This window comes from Atta cephalotes, assembly GCF_000143395.1.
Source record: "Atta cephalotes unplaced genomic scaffold scaffold00024, whole genome shotgun sequence".
Classification (NCBI taxonomy): Eukaryota; Metazoa; Arthropoda; class Insecta; order Hymenoptera; family Formicidae; genus Atta; species Atta cephalotes.
In genome coordinates this window covers 2,337,409-2,356,166 of record NW_012130088.1, presented here as the reverse complement: position 1 = coordinate 2,356,166, position 18,758 = coordinate 2,337,409, and the positions used below count along the sequence as shown (strand labels likewise).

General features: G+C 29.7%; 1 protein-coding gene across 1 annotated transcript; it reads right to left on the bottom strand.

The window, feature by feature from the left end:
* Positions 1-639: 639 nt before the first annotated feature.
* LOC105620148 (pancreatic lipase-related protein 2-like) lies at positions 640-13,504 on the bottom strand. The gene is made up of 6 exons (XM_012201655.1): positions 13,357-13,504; positions 9,712-9,983; positions 9,009-9,279; positions 3,788-4,027; positions 2,884-3,117; positions 640-971 (listed from the first exon to the last, which is right to left on the bottom strand). Exons 1-6 carry the CDS (start codon positions 13,502-13,504, stop codon positions 640-642), a joined length of 1,497 nt encoding a protein of 498 aa, XP_012057045.1.
* Positions 13,505-18,758: the final 5,254 nt, after the last annotated feature.

Here is an 18,758-nt window from a genome sequence, read left to right as displayed (position 1 = left end):
GTGTGTGTGTGTGTGTGTGTGTGTGTGTGTGTGTGTGTGTGTGTGTGTGTGTGTGTGTTGTGTGTGGGCGTGTGCGTGTGCGTGTGTGTATGCGTGTGTGTGTGTGTATACATATGTGTGTATGTTTTTATGTGCATAACAGAATTTATTATGATAAATTACACTATGTATGCGTAACTATAAACTAGAAATTATATGTATATGACTTCATTGTCATAGGCAGAAACTTTACTATATTAGAAAAACTGTATTTAAATTCTTTATAATATAGATAAACAGTAAATTATCGAAATTAAAAAAATGCATTCTATAGATGATAAATAATACATTTATGATTTCTGAATTATAATTTCAAGATAACGTTAAATTTTTTTTACAAAAAATATCAAATATTGCAAACAATCATTCTTTGCATATTAAACCAAAGTGATTGCACCTCGCAATCACTTTGGAAATATAATAAAGAAAAATTTATAGTTTTTTCTTAATTCTTTCATTTTATTAAAAAAAATATGTGTAATATATCCTTAATCCTTGCATTCGAAATGTCGTGTGTTCAAAAATTCTTGTGGCATATGATTCCGATCTTTTTCACTAGATATTACTTCTTCGAGCAAGCCGCGAGGTAAGCGGAATTTCTCACCCATGATCAGTCTCCAAGTTTTTTACAGTCAGCATATCGATGTAAACCCGTGGCGTCTGGAACAGTCTCCATGTCAGTGGGTTCCAGACTCGGGTCTCATATTTCCAGGTAATTTCCACTGAGTGCGGCTTTCCGACAACATCGCCGGGTAATACGATGGTATGCGTGCTACCAGGCTCGTAATACTTCGAGGTTGGACTCAGCTGCATCTCTTCGGTCTTTTTACCGTTTACGCCGATTACGCGTACAACGAATAATCCGATCTCTCCGCCGTGTAACAAACTTTCGTTCGTCTTTGAGATATTTATCATCAGCTTATAGTGAGCTTCTGTAATTTGAAGGAACGGTATTCCAATTATATGAATTTTAATTTCAGTTCATTTATAAAGACAAAAGATTTGTGTGACTCGCGTTTAATTTCAGTTTTACAATTAATACTTTTCTATCAGCTTTGGAAGGCATAGTCGATATTTTGATTTAAATTTTGGTAGATATATAAAGCACTAACCATATGGAAAAATCAATTAATCAAATTGACTGTAATATATATTTTGTAACTTATAAAATGTTGATTGAAAGTTTCGAGACAATCATAAAAAATGGACAGATTTTGCTGTAAGCATCATTTGAAAGTTGCTATTTTGGATCTAATCAATATTGAAAAATATTATTTATAATACGCATTTCGTTTTTGTATATGAATAATGCAGAGTCCTATACATCTGCAAAAATAAGACAAAAATAAATTCAACTTCTACTAGTAAAAATTTGTTGTTAATGCTTTCACAGGTATGCAAAAATTTTTTCAGATTTTTGCAGTTTAGAACAGTCTGGAATAGAGTTGCGCTTAAATAATTAAAATTATCTAGATAAAAAAATAAATTACATATAAACATATTTTACATAAGATAAAGATGATTTGCTAATATTTATTTTATCTAAAATAAAGATGAAGATAATACACATTTTAATAATGTAGATTAAAAGAAGCTAAACAATTTCAAATATTTATATTAGATAATAATAGATAAAAATATCTAATTTAATTAGATAATTATCTAGAGAATCATTTATATTAGATAATTTTATCTTAACGGTAAATATTGATCTAACACAATGTAAAAATCTACATTAAAATTAGTATGCCCGATAAATACAAAAATGTGTAATTGAGCTCCAAATTGTATTTTTTCAAAATTTTCACATAAATAAATGTAATCATATATTCATTCAAAATTTGAATTTTCAAAAAATATTTATTCACAAAAAAATGAATACTTATAACGAATATTCATATTCAATCAAACAAAATATAAACTGAAAAAGAAAGTTCTAATAAGTAATCGTTACTTCTTAACTATAATCGATACTTTGATGACTTTAAGTAAAAAAATGAATTTTATTTATTTTTGTCATTGTAATATAAAAATTTTATAAAGGAAATTTAGAAATTTTGAAAAATATATTAAAAAGATATGCATTTTTTATTTATAAATCTATCTATTTGATAGAGCGTCATACATATTTCCATATAATTCCGATTATATGACAGTAATGTTATAAATATTTTATAGGATTTCTTGGGAGCGACATTGATTATGATCTGTGGACATTAAATTCCGAGATATATTATTTATTCTCAATAGAAATGTCTTTATTTAATCTATAGGTTAAACAAGGATGCTCATCATAGTCGCGGACTAATCGTAGCCATTGTTTTTATAGATTTCTGTTTTCTCTTGCAGGCTTGCAAGCTATGTGCAGATAATACAGAGTAAAAGTGAATCCGAAATGAAAATATTTGTATTCATATTAAAAAAATATTCATTCAAATGGAATGAACAAATATTTATTGTTTCTTAACGAATAAAAAAGAAATGTATTCGAATGAGTATTTTCATTCATTTTTTATTCATTTATTCGAATATTAGGTGCATTCATCGGATACACTAACTGAAGCTCAAACCAAATGCTATGTCCACAATTTTTTTATTCTTTCGTGAATCCATGAGTAAGTGTTATTTTTTAGTTCTTTTCCATGTTATATCCACTTCAGTTTTGGATGCAGCATGGAAGAAAACTAAAAAATCGTGATCATAGTACGAAAGAGAATTACAAAATCGGGAAAACGGCACGAAAGAGAATCACGGAAAAGAATCAAGATATATTTTACTGATGGAAGATATAAAATTTCACATAGATAGAAGTCGATAAAAGGGTATAAATGAATTGTTACTAACTACAGAATGGTTTATCCGATCCGGTCATCAAATACACAGATGCGTGGTAATTTCCAGGCTGAGCGTCCAGTCCGAATCTAGGACAATATTGATTTACGCAGTCGAAACAATTGCCCTCATGAAATTTCTCCCACGAACTGCACGGCACGGCTAAGAATGGGCACGGTGTATTTATGCTTTCAATGAAGTACTCGTAGCTACGAATATGATTGCATCCTAGAAATCTCTTAATACCTGAAAAAAGAAGTGTTTCAGGTTTGAATTTGGATATATAATTTTTAGCAAATATATAAATCGAATATTCTTTTCTCTTAAAGGACGATACAACGATTAAATAAAAATATAATGATTAAATAAAAAAATCGATTTCTTTTATATTATCTAAAAGTTCAATTATTAAAGCACACACACATATATAATATATATATATATAAAATTTTATTTAGAACTTCAAAGAAATAAGGAAATTATAAAATAATATTTTCGGTAAATAGTATTCGAGTGTCTTATAAATCAAGTTAAGAAGAAAATATGTATTTGATTTCGAAATTGTCAGAAAGAAAAAACTTGGTAGAAAAGGTATGAATTAATATCAGATTTAGTAAATAATTTCACAAAGTATTATGATTCTGCTATGTATACAATTGACTTTAAATGATAATTATAGCAGTTTTAATAATTAAAATTATTAAAACTGCTATAACAACATAATTATTAAAATTCTACATAAATATTATTTATTTCAGATGTCTAAAAATCAAAGAGAACCTTGATAATCATTAAAAGTATGAAGTATTATGTATTATTAATATTTTTATATTCTTTTATTTTAATATATAATAATATTATTTTAATATATAATAAAAGTGTATTTCGATTGTGATTAAATGAATCAGAAACTTACCACGAATGAAACTGCCGCGTTCCAAAGTAATGGAATTCAACACACCCTCATTACAGCCAGGCTGATTGCGACCGCTATTCGGATAGAAATCAATGTGACCAACGGGTTGGCTAATGCCTAGGCCACCGCTAATAAAGAGATCACAATCGGTATGAATGGCTGTCACGAAGTTTGCGTCCGTTGGATCAAGCCGGACCATTGTATGTGTATTGCTAAAGTGCGGTTCCGCCGGATCAAGACCTTGAGGAGAGAAATTGTAAGGTAACAAGTGTTAGCGTAAATAGCTATTTCGTCAACCGAAATCGGCGCACGAGTTTGGCAGGGATCACGTAAATATGATGCGTCGTCAGTGGAATAAATTTGTAGTAAAGAGAACGAATTCTGCATTGAAATTGGGCGTTAGCTGACAAAAAATTATTAATTCTTTTAGGATTTTTACAGAAATTTATCGTATTTTTTTCTTTCGCTTATGTGTGATCTAAATTTTGAATATACACACATATTGTATATGTGTATGAAAATATATATGCATACATCGAATATATATAACATTTTTTAATAATTATTATAATTATAAAAATATATAAATACAATAAATTATAATATATATTATTATATTAAATATTTATAATTGTAATATATAATTATCTACTTATAATATATATTTATATGTATATAATATAGATATATATACATATAAATAATGTAAATAATATAGATACATAAACTTTACAACTTATAATAACTGAAGAAGTTCTTTAATGATTATTTTTAATTATTTTTTACTATTTTTAATGAATTCAAGAAATGCTGAAAATTATTATATGTACTTTAATAGTAGTATCTCAACAATATTTACATTCTAATAAGAATTATGAATTAATATTTTCATATATGTCGATGAAATTAAGTTTTGAAGATGCGAACTATAGCATTTATTTCTTAATGTAGATATATCGTTCTATGATCTTAATGAATGTTCATTTTGCTCGACTTATAAAGCATGATTCAGCTCCTGTCACATAAGGATTACTGAAAGTTTTATCGTAATACTGTACTATATTGCGCAAAAATGAAAGTTATTTTGCGATTTGTAGAAACAAAACGTTAAGTGTCTTTACTAAGATAAATTATCGTTATGATGATTTACCTTCGTAAACGTTCTTGCATCATGACGCATAACATAATTTTTGTTTTCCTGGACAATATTTACAAATGGCATGCAGGAAACTCGGAATATTTTGCGTAGAAAAGATTTATTACAACGATGAATTGATGGCGAAAGATTTACATTTCAATATTAAGCCAAAACAGGATAGCAATATGAATATACCAACAGAAGAGAAGCTTACAGTCAAAGCCAGATGTTGAAATGATACATCTATATGTATTTTAAATAAAAGAAAGTTTCAACTTTCACTTTTTCGACTGTACAGAGATCGTTTTATATTTCTATTTTCTTCACAGAAACCGAAAATTATCATAATATTGATATTACACTCAAAGATAAATTGATAGATATATTGGAAAAAGAATAAAATTTTTATTTACATCGTTGCCAGTTATGCTTCAATCATTTAACTAATTCAGACAGTTGTTGAGCCAATTCTCTAAATTAGTTTTTAAATGCTTGAATTGATAATAATTGACTGCAATTTCGTAATGGTGTAATAAAGATTTTATTAACTTTATTTCACACACAGATAATATATCAATTTTTTCTTGAGTATAATGTCATTATTATGATGATTTTTGGTCTCCATGAAGAAAAATAAATATGTATAAACAAATGTAGAAATAAAACAATTCCCAAATGATGGCGAAAAAAGTTATATTCTCTTTATCTCACATTCTTTCGAATTTGCAACATGATCAAACTGAAATAATAATAATCCCCTAAATTAAATTAGATCATCGACTTGATTTGCTACTATCTTAAAATCTTAAATCTCTACGAAGAATTTATTGCGAAATTTCAGATTTGCATTTCGCTTCGATAATTTTCCTCAGAATCTGAACACTCTTTCACGCCTATAATTGATGATATCCCATTATCTTTCTCGTCCTTATTCGGGAACGAGGCCTATTCTCCTGCTATCCTGCCACTTCTTGGGACAACGTGCTCTCTTATTCTGGTTGTTTACCGCAATCTCGGACTCGGTCTTTGGAATGCAGTCTCTGGACGGGTCCAGGAATGATGTTTTCCTTTCGCATCTTCGACGCATGTCTTGTCTCGTCGGCCATCCTCGTGGAACTAAGACATCCCCCTCGTTAAGGGATGTCCTGCCTCGTGGTCGCGCCGAAGAGAGAGCGTCGATTCGCCTACCCTCGGTAAATTCTGCGGGTCGCAGCCATTGACGATATAGGCCCCGCCGCCACCCTTGTTAACATACTTTGCATCTTCTTCTGTTATCCTGGTAGTTCCCGATGGGATCGATAGCTTACGTAACGACTAAACCCATCCACCTCCGATCGGGTGCGTTCGATCTCATCGATACCGGTGGGGGAGAGAGAAATTTCGCTGGTCTTTTATATGTACAAACTCGCTTTCGTACGTGTCTAATCGATTTATCGTTGATCTTGCAAATTGCATAATAACGGTACGATTTACAAAACAGAAGAATATCATAAAAAAAAGTATGTGTATAATAATATTAATATAATTAAGCCTAGATGAGTTATATCAAAACTTGGCGAAATAATGTCAATTGAATATTAATATGACCAACTAAACGTTTAGTTTACTTTTCTAATGATTATCAAATGATTGGTTACGACTATTACGTTTAGAAATGTTTACTATACATTGCTAAACAAAATACATTTGGTAGTTATTACTTTTTTTTTCTGTGTATCCTCACACAATGATTTTTTTTTCTTTTGATGTTATATGATTTTTAATTTTCACATGCAATACAGCGAATTACAAACGTCATCATTCTCAAATGATACTTATTTATTCGATGTCTTACGATATCGCACATTATATAAATTCCTCGATGGCACAGGAAAATACAATGAAAGTAACGTAATTTTACAGTTACATTCACTATAACGACGATTGTTTCATATTTGCTTGTTGTAGCGAGAAGAATCGTTGAATCTTAGCTCATTATGTTTGAAAAAATTTCACTAATCATTTAAATTATAAGTTCGTGAAGTGGAAAGTTGAAGATTCCGATGGTAAGTTTTAGACATTAAAATACATGTCTACGGTGAATAATCAGATCAACTATACGAATTTTGATCAACGAATTTATATCAACTAGAATTCGGTTTCATCTGAATTGAATTTTTAATTATTTTAATTAGAATGTTTGATAAATATAAATATATATGTCTATTTTGTTTTTTTTGAATTTACCAGAATTTTAATTAATGAATACTTACTCTTTTTCCAGTGTGTAAGAATAATGAAGTTACAGAGTTGAAAAATTAAATTTAAAATTTTTGTGTTAATTTAACACAAGATGAATATGTTAGAAAATAATATAAATATGTAAAAGTTAAACATAATACAAAAATTTTACGCTTTAACATAACTTAAAAATAAATTGTAAAACATTTCTTTAGTAAAATTCATATTTATAATATATTAAATTAATACATATATTTTTTATTTATTTATCTCAGAAATTAAAACTACATTATTTTTGTTTCTTGTTCACTTACTCAAAAATTGTGTTATTTTAAAAGCATAATATTTTAATTAAAAAATATTAAATAATAATTTAATACAAAATATTAACGTAATCACGTTAAATTAACATCCGAAAATATTAAAAATTCACAATGACAATTTATAATAAAAATCGATTTTAACTAGTTTAAAATGTTTCTACTATGTTTACTGTTCAAGAAAATATCTGACTTTTGTTATTAATAATTTTGTTTAAAATAATTTTATCCCAATTCTTATGGTTAATAACGCTTTAAGAATGACGTTGAATGAATCTTTTTGAGCAAGACGTTTCTGCGGCGACTACTATCCTGATCATCTACGATTCAATCGGCTATCTTCGTAATGCTCCGAGCTGTTTGTGACTGTGGGAGGGGACAAGCGACCCACTTGACAATGACCGATTTCAAGTAGAAAAATGAGGAAGAGGAAAAAAGCACCGTAACAACTTGAACTTTATACCTTTATACCATTCTTTCACGTATGACTTTACTCCGTTTTCCTTTCTCCTTTTGCGTTTTCCTTTTGCAATCACTTCTTCAATCTTACATAAAGAAGGTTTTACACTCCCTTCTTGTAATCGTTTCTTATAAAGAAATCTGGTTTTCTTATCGCGTAATCTTCGGAGAACTATGTATTCAACTAATCATTTTACATTCTTGCTTATTTATCCACATTGTATAAAAACTTGTTTGTTAATTATTGTGCTATATTGCGCTTCGGAAATAGATAATATATCACGGTATGGTTGCATGAGTAATATATCGCTCTCTTATTAATTTAAAAATAATAATTTGAAAAAAATTAAGTTCTTCAGAAAAGAAGAAAAATATTTTTCAACTTAAGAGCTACGTCTAGTCACAAAGTAAAAAAAAAGACGAATTTTCGTGAATTTCTTTTTGGAAAGATATATGTATAATTTTGAAAGGTTTTGTATTCGAAAGAACTTTCTTGACAGTCTTCATATTTTTTTATACAAAAATATATATTTATCTATAATTCTATATTATATAACAAAGTTACAAGAAATTTTCGGGAAACTGTTTTTTAAAAAGTGTTTTGCGGTGAATAGTGCTGCTCGGAACCAGATTATTAAAAATCAAAAATTCAAAAAAATTGAGTTTATCTAGTTTTTAATCGATTAATATTTCGACAAATTGGATTCCCAAATGGCGATTGTTCAATGTTAAGATGCCGATTTTCATTTAAAAACAGATATTTTTTTAGTTCACAAAATAAAAAGTATATATTGAATACAAAAACCTTTCGATTAAAGATTTTGATATTTAAAAAAAATACACAAAGTATGTGTGTGCATGTGTTAGAGATTAAACTAGTGCAGTAATTTTTGAAAAATTGATTTGTTCAAAATTTTTAATTAGACATAACTCATTAGGAAAATTGTTGACTATATAACTAATTTATGGTAATAAGATGAAAATCACGTTTCCTGAGTTGTGTTACTTTTAAAATAAGAAAACGCTATACATTTTATAATACATATAAAAAATTTATGTCAAGTAGTTGTTCATTTAACTTTACCTGTAATTCTAGCTAGTGTATAGTTGTATCGAACGCGTAAGTGGAATCCGACGTAACCGCAAGTGTGAGCGCCTAGACTGTGACCAATGCAATGCATTTTCGAAGGTAGTAATTCCGTGATCTCAATTAGTAGTGCTGCTATACGAGCTGTCATAGCACCCACTAGCCGTGTGTTCGCCACCGCTTGTGTGTAGGGTGGTCCAGCACCGGCAAGCCAATTAACGATCACGACGTTGCAATCCTCCCGCAACAACAACTCCTTCATTACTCTCTGTCAAAATGTTTACATGAGTGAAGAATTTGATAGTAGTATAATCATAATATATATTTTATAAATGATTAATAGAGTTCTGTATGAATAATAAATCCTGTAAAGTGGATTTTATAGAATAAAATATGAATGAGAGAATATATGAAGCACAAATAAATAAAAAAGTATTAAATATAGTCAAGGCTGAATATAATAATCAGAAAACATTATGCCTTGGTTAATATTTCTATGTAAATTTCAAATACATCTTAAGGCTGAATAATTATCACAGTCATATTAAATCATGAAGTCAGAAGCGAGAAATAATTTTTGTCACGATTGAACATAGTTGTGATGACTATTTACGAACCTTAACTACAAAATTATTCTTTTTTGAAAGATATTTATAAAATATCGATTTTTATAAAAAAAATTGTGAGAGATTGCACTCACTAAGACCCAAGTTTTGTCACCGTTGTCCAGAAATCCGTGGATAATGAAATACAAATTGTTTTTCTTGTTCAAGGGCGATTTCCGGATCGTTGAATTTCCATCGATCTTCAATTCATAAGGTTTTCCAGCCTGTTCGCGTGTATAAAGGATGTAATGAGGATCGATACTGTCCGGTCTTGCGGGAAATGTAGACACTGGTCGATCCTCTCCAGACCAGGGTGGTCCAATATAAAAGCATCCGAACGGCTCATAACATCGCCACATATACCATTCTAATTAATAAAAAGTTGTTTTTACTTCTTTAGTATTTAACAACAATGAAAATGCAACAATGATTTAAAGGGTGTGTAAAAATCTAAGCCTAATTTTGACTCAGAACAGACACATTAAAAATCTATTTATCATGAAGGTCCATATATTCATAAAAGAAAACTTATTTTATTAAGAAAGCTTGTAAAAACTTTCAAAAATCATAAAATAAATGTTTTAACGCTTTGCAAAAAAAAATTTTGTTTCTAATGATACATTTAGACATTTTATTCTGACACATGTTGACATAAAATGTCTCATAAATATTTCATAAACTATTAATTTTTTGATAATCATACTTTAATAATTTTATAAACAAAATAATAAAGTGAATTAATTAGTATAAACACAGTTTATTTATAAATCACAGTTTATTTATAAAAAATCTATTTTGCCTACATTTTTTTTTAAGAAACTATATGATTTTTTTGATACTAATTGATTTATCTCATTAGTCTATTCATAAAAGTATTAAGAAGATATTCTTGCTTTTAGTATCATTTTATAAGAAAAATGATTTATTAAATTAACAAGAATTTTGGTGGAAAATGAACAGTCCAAAACTTTTGGTTAAACTTACCACATTATTTTTTGATAAATCTATTAGAATTCTAGTTGAATAACCAACATTCAGAATTTTCTTGGTTAAATTTATTAAAATTCTAGTAATATTTTAATTTAATGCAAAATAATTAAAGGAATCATACAAAATTATAAAAAATTCATATAATTCTATTTAAAAAAATAGAAGCGACCTGCATATCTTTTTGACGCATTCACTTAAAATGAAAAAAGAATACCCAATGAGAAATGATAATAAAATCGATATTCCATTATCATTTCTTACTAGGTAAGGTCGGAATCCATAGTTCGTTCTTAATTTCAAGACAATTTCAAGCAATGTCTTAAGATATTAATGCGACTCTCTGATTGATTCATCTCAAGCTATACCTTAAGATGTCTTGAATCTTGAGCAATATCTATGAATTCCGCCCTATGATCAATATACATTCCCCTTGAAATCACGCGCGCGTTCTATTTTTGTCTAAAACATTTTTTTTCTAAAACAAAAAAATAATTATTGGAGATATTAAAATGGTCACCCGGTATATTAAGTTTTGGCTCAGTGTCATTTGCAAATATTTTGACATACGTATCTAACTGTCCTTATTCGCTGTCCTTTATTAATATAGTATCATACCAACGTTTCGAGAGACTATTAGAGAGAGCATTAATGGGATTACTTTTCAGGGGTTATCAGCGCGTCCATATCTCCGCACGCGCTTCTATCAGTTCTTCGAAGACCCCGATGATGTTTTGTCTCCGCATTGGAGATCAATGATTAATGATAAGGGCAATATACGATTGCACGTGACCGTACACTAATTCTCACTTTATTATATAATTTTTTTCCGATCTTTGCCGTTCGGAGATTTTCTTAACATTTTAATTAGTATTCGTGGACCTGGATATATTTCCAATTACGCCAAATATTGTGAAAAATTGTTTTAACAAATGTTTTTTACAAACTTATTTAATTTTAAGTTAAATAATCTTATTCCTTATAATTTTAAATTAATCTTATTTCTTATAAATTTAAGTTGCATAATCTTATTCCTCACGTTATAACTTTCAAAATAAAAAAAATCGTTCGATTATGTTAATGTAAAGATACATTAATTAACTTAATGTTGTGAATCTATTGGATATCAAATCATCATCTTTCAACGCTTGTAAAGATATAGATAAACTAGGGACCAAATAAAAAGATATAATAAAAATGTTTCCAAAATTAATGAATTTCATTTTATTAACCTTTGAGAAATAAGAATCCAGCAAACCCACAACGTTGGAAGTGTAACATTTTTTCATGACAATATTTAAAGATATCCTAAAGTCGTCTGTATTACCGACTAAATCATATAATTTTGTATACTTTTTTTCTCTTTTACAGATTCGAAAATCCTTTATTCCAGGATTAAGTATATGCATTAATTCGTGTTTGTGAGATGGAATTTATGCCGAGAACGACCAAAAATTTTAAAATTGATATATTTTTTATCATTTTTTTTAGTGTAACATGATATCTCAAGCTGTCAAGTGATGACAACAGTTGCTTGATACAGAAATTTTGTAATCTGTACTTATACAAAATAGTAATCCACAAACACGTAGTTTGCACGAACAAATAACGTCGAATTCTTAGAATTTAGACTTAGACGCTTTATTGCGACGAATTTGTTATACGAAAATACATGAACATGCGACTGCGTGTATCATAGGTTGCGTGAGATATTGGTGTGGTATATAAGATTAGAAGGAGTTCCACACAATAAAAGGAATAGAGAACAGAGAACAGAGAAGAATAAGAATTGTAACTTATCAGAAATCATGTATTGTGGAATACGCAATTTCTGATAGGTTGAAATTCTAATTCTCTGTTTCCTGTTCCTTTTATTATGCTCTTAAGACATGTCAATGCGCTGAAACAGCGACCTCTGCTGACTTCGTCGGAATTCAAGCTTCGCTTTAGGATTTCTTTAAGGGTTAATTTAAAGTTTTGTCAGGTACACACTGGACCTATATCAATTAAAGAAATGTTGGAGGGAATACAATTAGAGTTAATCTTTACATGATGCATAATTACCAATTGTTATAATACTTCGACTTTTATATAAGATTTTTATATAAGCTATTTAGATAAATTATTAAAGATATCAAAAAGTTAAAAATTTATGTTTTATGAGTAAACTTATAGCGTTTTCGGCCTGACCGGGTTTGCACCAACCTGGATTGGAAAATGCATTGTTATTGGTTGACGTTATACATTTTACCAATAGGAAAGTACGAAACGTCATTAGTCGACCGAGATTGGCACAAATCCAGGGTCGGATGAAAACGCCATTAGAAATACAGCAAATGCAACAAAACACATTTATAGTGTATGTGGAGAAGTTAGCGAAAGGACAGTACAAAAATGACTTAAGCGATTTAAGGAAACAATGAATCATTAGAGGATGAACAACATTTGGATTGTTTTTTTTATTTATTAATGAAGGATAAACTACAATATAGTTCAACTCAAATCCACGAAAAAAATATGTAAACGTAACAAATAAAGTTACTTTTCAAAAAATTCAAAGTGTTTAAAATTTTATCTAAAAATCCGCACAAACTTTTTTCGATACTCAACACAAAGAAGCAGCAAACACAGATTATTGTTTTATATTCTCCTTTTTATATTCTTATTTTTTCATGGAGTATTTTAAACTACAGAGAAATTATTTTGAAAATAAAATAAGATTATAGTAAATTTTTCGAAATTGATATACTTACGATCGTCGAAATCAAATTTGTTCTCCACCTCCATCGGCGACAAAGTTGTAGTATTCTGAGCTATACTAATATTCCCTCCTTTTTCAGGCAAGGTAGACATCATTTGGGCTGTGTATGCCAACATTATCATCTCGTTAAGGAAAGACATGTTGAAATATTTTTTGTACTAACAGATATCCGTACAATCTTCACGTTGATGTATATAACTTACACTTCTTACAATATCGCGTTCTTTCGTATTACGATAATTTGATCATATCATACATATTGTTGCACCAAATACTAAAAAAATATTGCAATATTAGGCGTCTTAAAAACAAGTAGAACCTTTGCACTGTTATCTATTTGTTGAGTAAATTATGTTATCACAGTGTTTTGATGTTAACTTCATGTGTTAAGTTTCGATGAAAATAAATTATAAACGATATGAAGACTCTTTTTCTTTATCACTTCACTTGCTCGAATGTTAGAATTTGAATCTTATCACTTCACTTGCTCTCGAAAGTTAGAATTTGAATCTTCTGAACTTTTTTGTGGTCATTTGAAGATGGACACTTCGCTTTAAATGCTACAGAAATATGTTGCGACGTCCTTGGCGTCTATTCTACGAAGATCTCGTGAGTTCTAAATGTCTGTCTCGTCGACGGGGCAATCCATCAGTGCCAGCCACTATGTAAGCCGAGCGATAAGGAATAATAATAATGAAAAAATCGATTGACGCAAAGCGCCAATGATAGCGCTTGTATCGGCGGCTGTCTCGATATTGAGCGTCCGTTTCCAAATAAATGAAATTTTAATAGTGCACGCCACTAATTGACTATGATATTTTAAGTCATTAGTGTTTTCTCGATTCTTCTAGAAATTCTTAATTTTTATATTTAAGCAATTTTCCATTTTTAAATCTATAAAATTATCATTTTTATATAGTATTTCGATTTTTTAAATGATCTTTAATTTATGTAATTTTTTTAAACTTTCAAAAAAAAACACAATTTTCAAATCACACTTATTGCTGTGAACAATTCCTTTTTCGATCGATCGCTAAAAATTTTCTATCATCCGGCAAATTGATTACATGAAAAGAAGAATCGATTGGTGATGACACGGTCACGGTCAAGCGTCGTCGATGAACTGTAGTCCACTGATCGGCCATGCACTAATCACTCAAATTTCTGCTGACCCAACTGTACATCATATGTTTCCGTTTCACCCCACTCCTTAAAGAGCTCAACTGGGAGTTTCTCATTCTCCGAGCGGTCCGATTTCAAAATGGAAAAATGAGACAAAGATTACTATATTGTACTGTATTTTAATAGATCTTCTATTACAAAAATAGAATTACTCATTTTGACAGTGAGGTGACATTCTAATATATTATATAATAATGATATAATAATATAAGTAATGTATTATATTTGAATGAAAAACAAATTTTGGGGTTGCTTATATCAAATACATAAAAAGTAATTATATTTTCTTATTATTAAATAGAAATATTATTAAAGAGAAATCCATATTATTAAAGAGAAATTTTTGGAATAGATTTGTAAAAACTAAATATAAAATTTTAGTTTAAAGATGATACTATCAACATGGTGCTGATGATGCTATAACTTAGGTTATGAAAGTTTGTATATTTACGTTTAAAGTTTATTTTTGATAATTTTATTGTTAATTAAGTTTCTTGTCTCATTTAGAAAAAAATATATTTCCTAAATGTTATATTTGGGGTAGATTACATTTAAAGTATTTCCAAAATAAAAGTAGTACTGTATAAAAAAAAGATGATTTTATCTCTTGGAAATTATATCATTAATTCAGTGATCGTTTTTGGAATCGTAATATATTTTACAAAATATTTGTTATTTTTTATAGAGGCTTTTTTTCGAAAGCAAAGCCTCGGATAAAACTATTCTATATTTATTCTATATTATTCTATATTTTCGACTGATTTTTGTACAAAAAATCTCTCTCAATCCAGTTATATTATAAGTTTGCCTTTATTCTGTATTTATAACTAATTAATATATTTAAAAAACTTATAACTTGTCACAATCTCAGATACTTACTTCACACGTAGAAGATTATTACAAATATTACCTTCTAATATTTATTAATATGAAATAAATAAATTATAATTTTATATTTAAAATATTTATATTATAGTATACGTACACAGCTTTTGAGAAATTTTTTTTGCGATATCTTTCTAATATATAGATTGGCTACAAAAAATCATGAAAAAAATATAACGGTAAATCCCATATGTATGTAGGATGATTTCTAAGTAAGTAAAAAAAATTAAAGGGAATGATCCTTGATTTATTTAGAAAAAAAAGTATAAACACGTGTCCTAAATTGTTTCATTTCCAAAGTATTAGATAGTTAGTATTAGATAGTTAGTATTAGATAAAGTTGAAAAAAAGGTGAAAGAAATCTGGAAAACTCTTAGAAATATTTTATTTATTAAGTTTGTGCGAATATATATGTGATATCACGTTCCAGGAAAATCATTTTCCGATACTGATAAAACATTTTTACATATAGGGCATACGTATAGATAATATGTACTTTGAAAATAAAACTGTTTAGGACATACATTTATAAATTTTGTTTCTCTAAAATAAGCAGAGGAATATACTTTTCAATTTTTTGCACTTACTTAGGAAATCAATTAGGAAACTCACTTTATATATTGATATAAATTGATATAAAGCGCAGAATTTTAGAAGATATACTTATTTAGATATTCAGTAAAAGATTATTTATTTTTTCATATAATAATATCTCATGGATATATTTCAGTTTTTTCGTTTTTTTTCTTGAAATATTGAACTCGAGAAAAATTTGTTTAAGCTGACTGACGCTTTATGAGTAACAGCCGTTCCAAGGCAGATCATTAAGCGAAGCATTTCTGTCTGTTCTACGGAATTCAGAGTATCGTCCAAAGTACCTCAAAAAGACCGCTCTTTTTATGGCAACCGCCTTTTCGTGGAAACTTCAGCTCTTCTCAGACGGTATGAGACGATAAATCCGCTGGTAGTTCAGCGGCTCGCGGCTAATTAAACCAGATCAAAGGCACTCAAGTGCTTGTTAAATCGTTCCCGTTTTTCCTCCCCAAGCACGACAACTGTTCTCCGCATCGTCAAGGTGCAGTATTGCGATTGTCGTGATGATATGATCGCGTGCATAAGAGACCGTGTTACGAGTTTCTACAAGTAAGAGCAAAACGCATAGCTTTGTTGCATCGAGGTCAACTTTTGTTCCTCGAAAATGAACAGACATGTGGGAGTAATTTAGCACGCACAAGAAATGCAATAAAAAAATTGCAACGTGATTTTCAAGTAGATTTTAGTAGATCCTTAAATGTAAATAACGTATTAATATTGCCAGTTGAAATAAAATTATTTTAAACGGCTTCTAGCTGCTCAATATTATTGTTTATACAATTATATTGTACAATAATTATTATATAATATTACTCTTTAAACAATTTAAAGCATATAACATAAAGGCTTAATACAGTCTCCAGATAATCATTAATATTATGCAAATACTCCGATGAATAATTAACAATTTAACTAAAGCAATAATATTAACTGTTTGAGGACCGCCTTAAGAATTACTATTAAACTAAAATTTTATATAATAACTTTAATTCTAGTTTTTTAATTTATTAGGCAATATGAGCAGTATAAAAAAATTGAATGAAAAGGTATCAGTTGTTTTCTCGAACAAAAAAGTAGATACTTGTTTTTTTGGATAAAACATACTTATTTAGTAAACCGAAACTATTGTTTATTGGTGAAACTATTGTTCACGAGTCTCATTCAATCTCTTTGAAATAGAATACGAAGTAGGTTTCACGCGAGAATAGAATAACACAAAAGCTGTTTTCCAGCTTAGGTATATCGAACCGATCGATATACGGGTGAGTCGAGAGCCGGTACGCGCGCCATAGAATTGGCGTACCGCCCTATGGGGTGCCATCGACCTCGGGGTTCTGCCTGCGTAAACGAAACCTCGCACATATCCTCCCCAGCATCCCCCTTCGCGAGTCACCCCTGTGGGGTGAAAATTCTCCTCCTGCTCGATCGTGAATTCCTAATACCTCTCACCCCCAAGATTCTCTTATGGTGCGAGCTATTACTTATTAAAACATTGGCGAGATCGCGTAGTCGAACGATGCGCCAAGTCCGCGGGACTCCTAGCTATTCCTGCGGACTTGGTAGTTGAATCGTACGACTGTTGCATCGTGATTACTGCGAAAAGTATGAATGACAGCTGAGCGCGGAATGCTGGGGTTGCAACCCCTGCCATTGCCGGCCTCATACAGGAACTGCGTCAATTCTGTTTTTTTAGCGCACCGTGTATCTACATTTGATCTTGTAATAGTTTTAATATGGTATCCACAATAATTTCAATTTTTTAATTTTACAAAGAATATTTCCTTTACGCATTAGAAAATTTAATTAAATCTACAATTATATTTTTTATATTAAATACATAAATATTTATGTGTTAAATAATTATATTATTTATTTTTATGTTAAAAATAATTTATGTTCATATTTCATGATTGTATTCCTAATTATATTTATATTTATATTCATAATTTTATATATATATATATATATCTTAAATAATTATGTGTGATAAATTGTGTGATAAAAGACTGTGTGTCTCTTTTACACGGCACGTTCAAGTGCTTTTATGAGAAAAGTTGCTAGTAAAACCAGTTTTCGCGTTTACACTTTAATCAATTAATTAGTTAAATTGCGGTCGATATTACATGCGGTCGTTTACCCCAAAAAAAGTAAACGAAGAAGGCAGCATGGAGGAGAAAAAAGGGGGATCGAATGAAGAGGTATGCTCGTCGCTCGCGCGTGGGTAGCCACATACACCACAACGTGGGGTCTTTAATGATACGACGACGATTGCCGTCCCCCCTTTGACCTTGAAGGAGCCCTTGAAACACTCCTGACAACCCTTGCTACCCTGTTACATTGCCCTATCCAATCCCCATTCATTTACATGCGCCTCCGTGCAAGGCGACCTTCGGGCTTGGCCGAGCCGCGAAGTGATTTACCTCGTTGCGCCGGCACGTAAAGCAACTCGCACGAAGCGCCGTTCAGTTAAATTGCTAATTATTCATCGGAATATGGTCGCATTGCGATGTACTTAGCAGTAACATCGTACTTCGCAACGAGTCTTACAGCTATATATTTACGGTGCAATTTATCTTCAGAATACAGCAAGCACCTGTGTATTGATGGCATTAAAGATATGCATATATTATCATGCATGATAATAAATAAATCGTTAAAAACATTGAAGAAAGAAAAAAAGCCAAGTAAAACTGATAAAAAACTGAAATATAAATATAGAAATTTTAATAGACA

Bases quoted from the DNA above. Each gene is read 5' to 3' on its own strand.
- LOC105620148 (XM_012201655.1), bottom strand. From the start codon at position 13,504: ATGTCTTTCCTTAACGAGATGATAATGTTGGCATACACAGCCCAAATG. The intron at 9,280-9,711 runs GTGAGTGCAATC...ACATTTTGACAG, and splicing joins GTGACAAAACTTGGGTCTTA to AGAGTAATGAAGGAGTTGTT. The intron at 3,118-3,787 runs GTAAGTTTCTGA...TTCTTTTTTCAG, and splicing joins ACGCGGCAGTTTCATTCGTG to GTATTAAGAGATTTCTAGGA.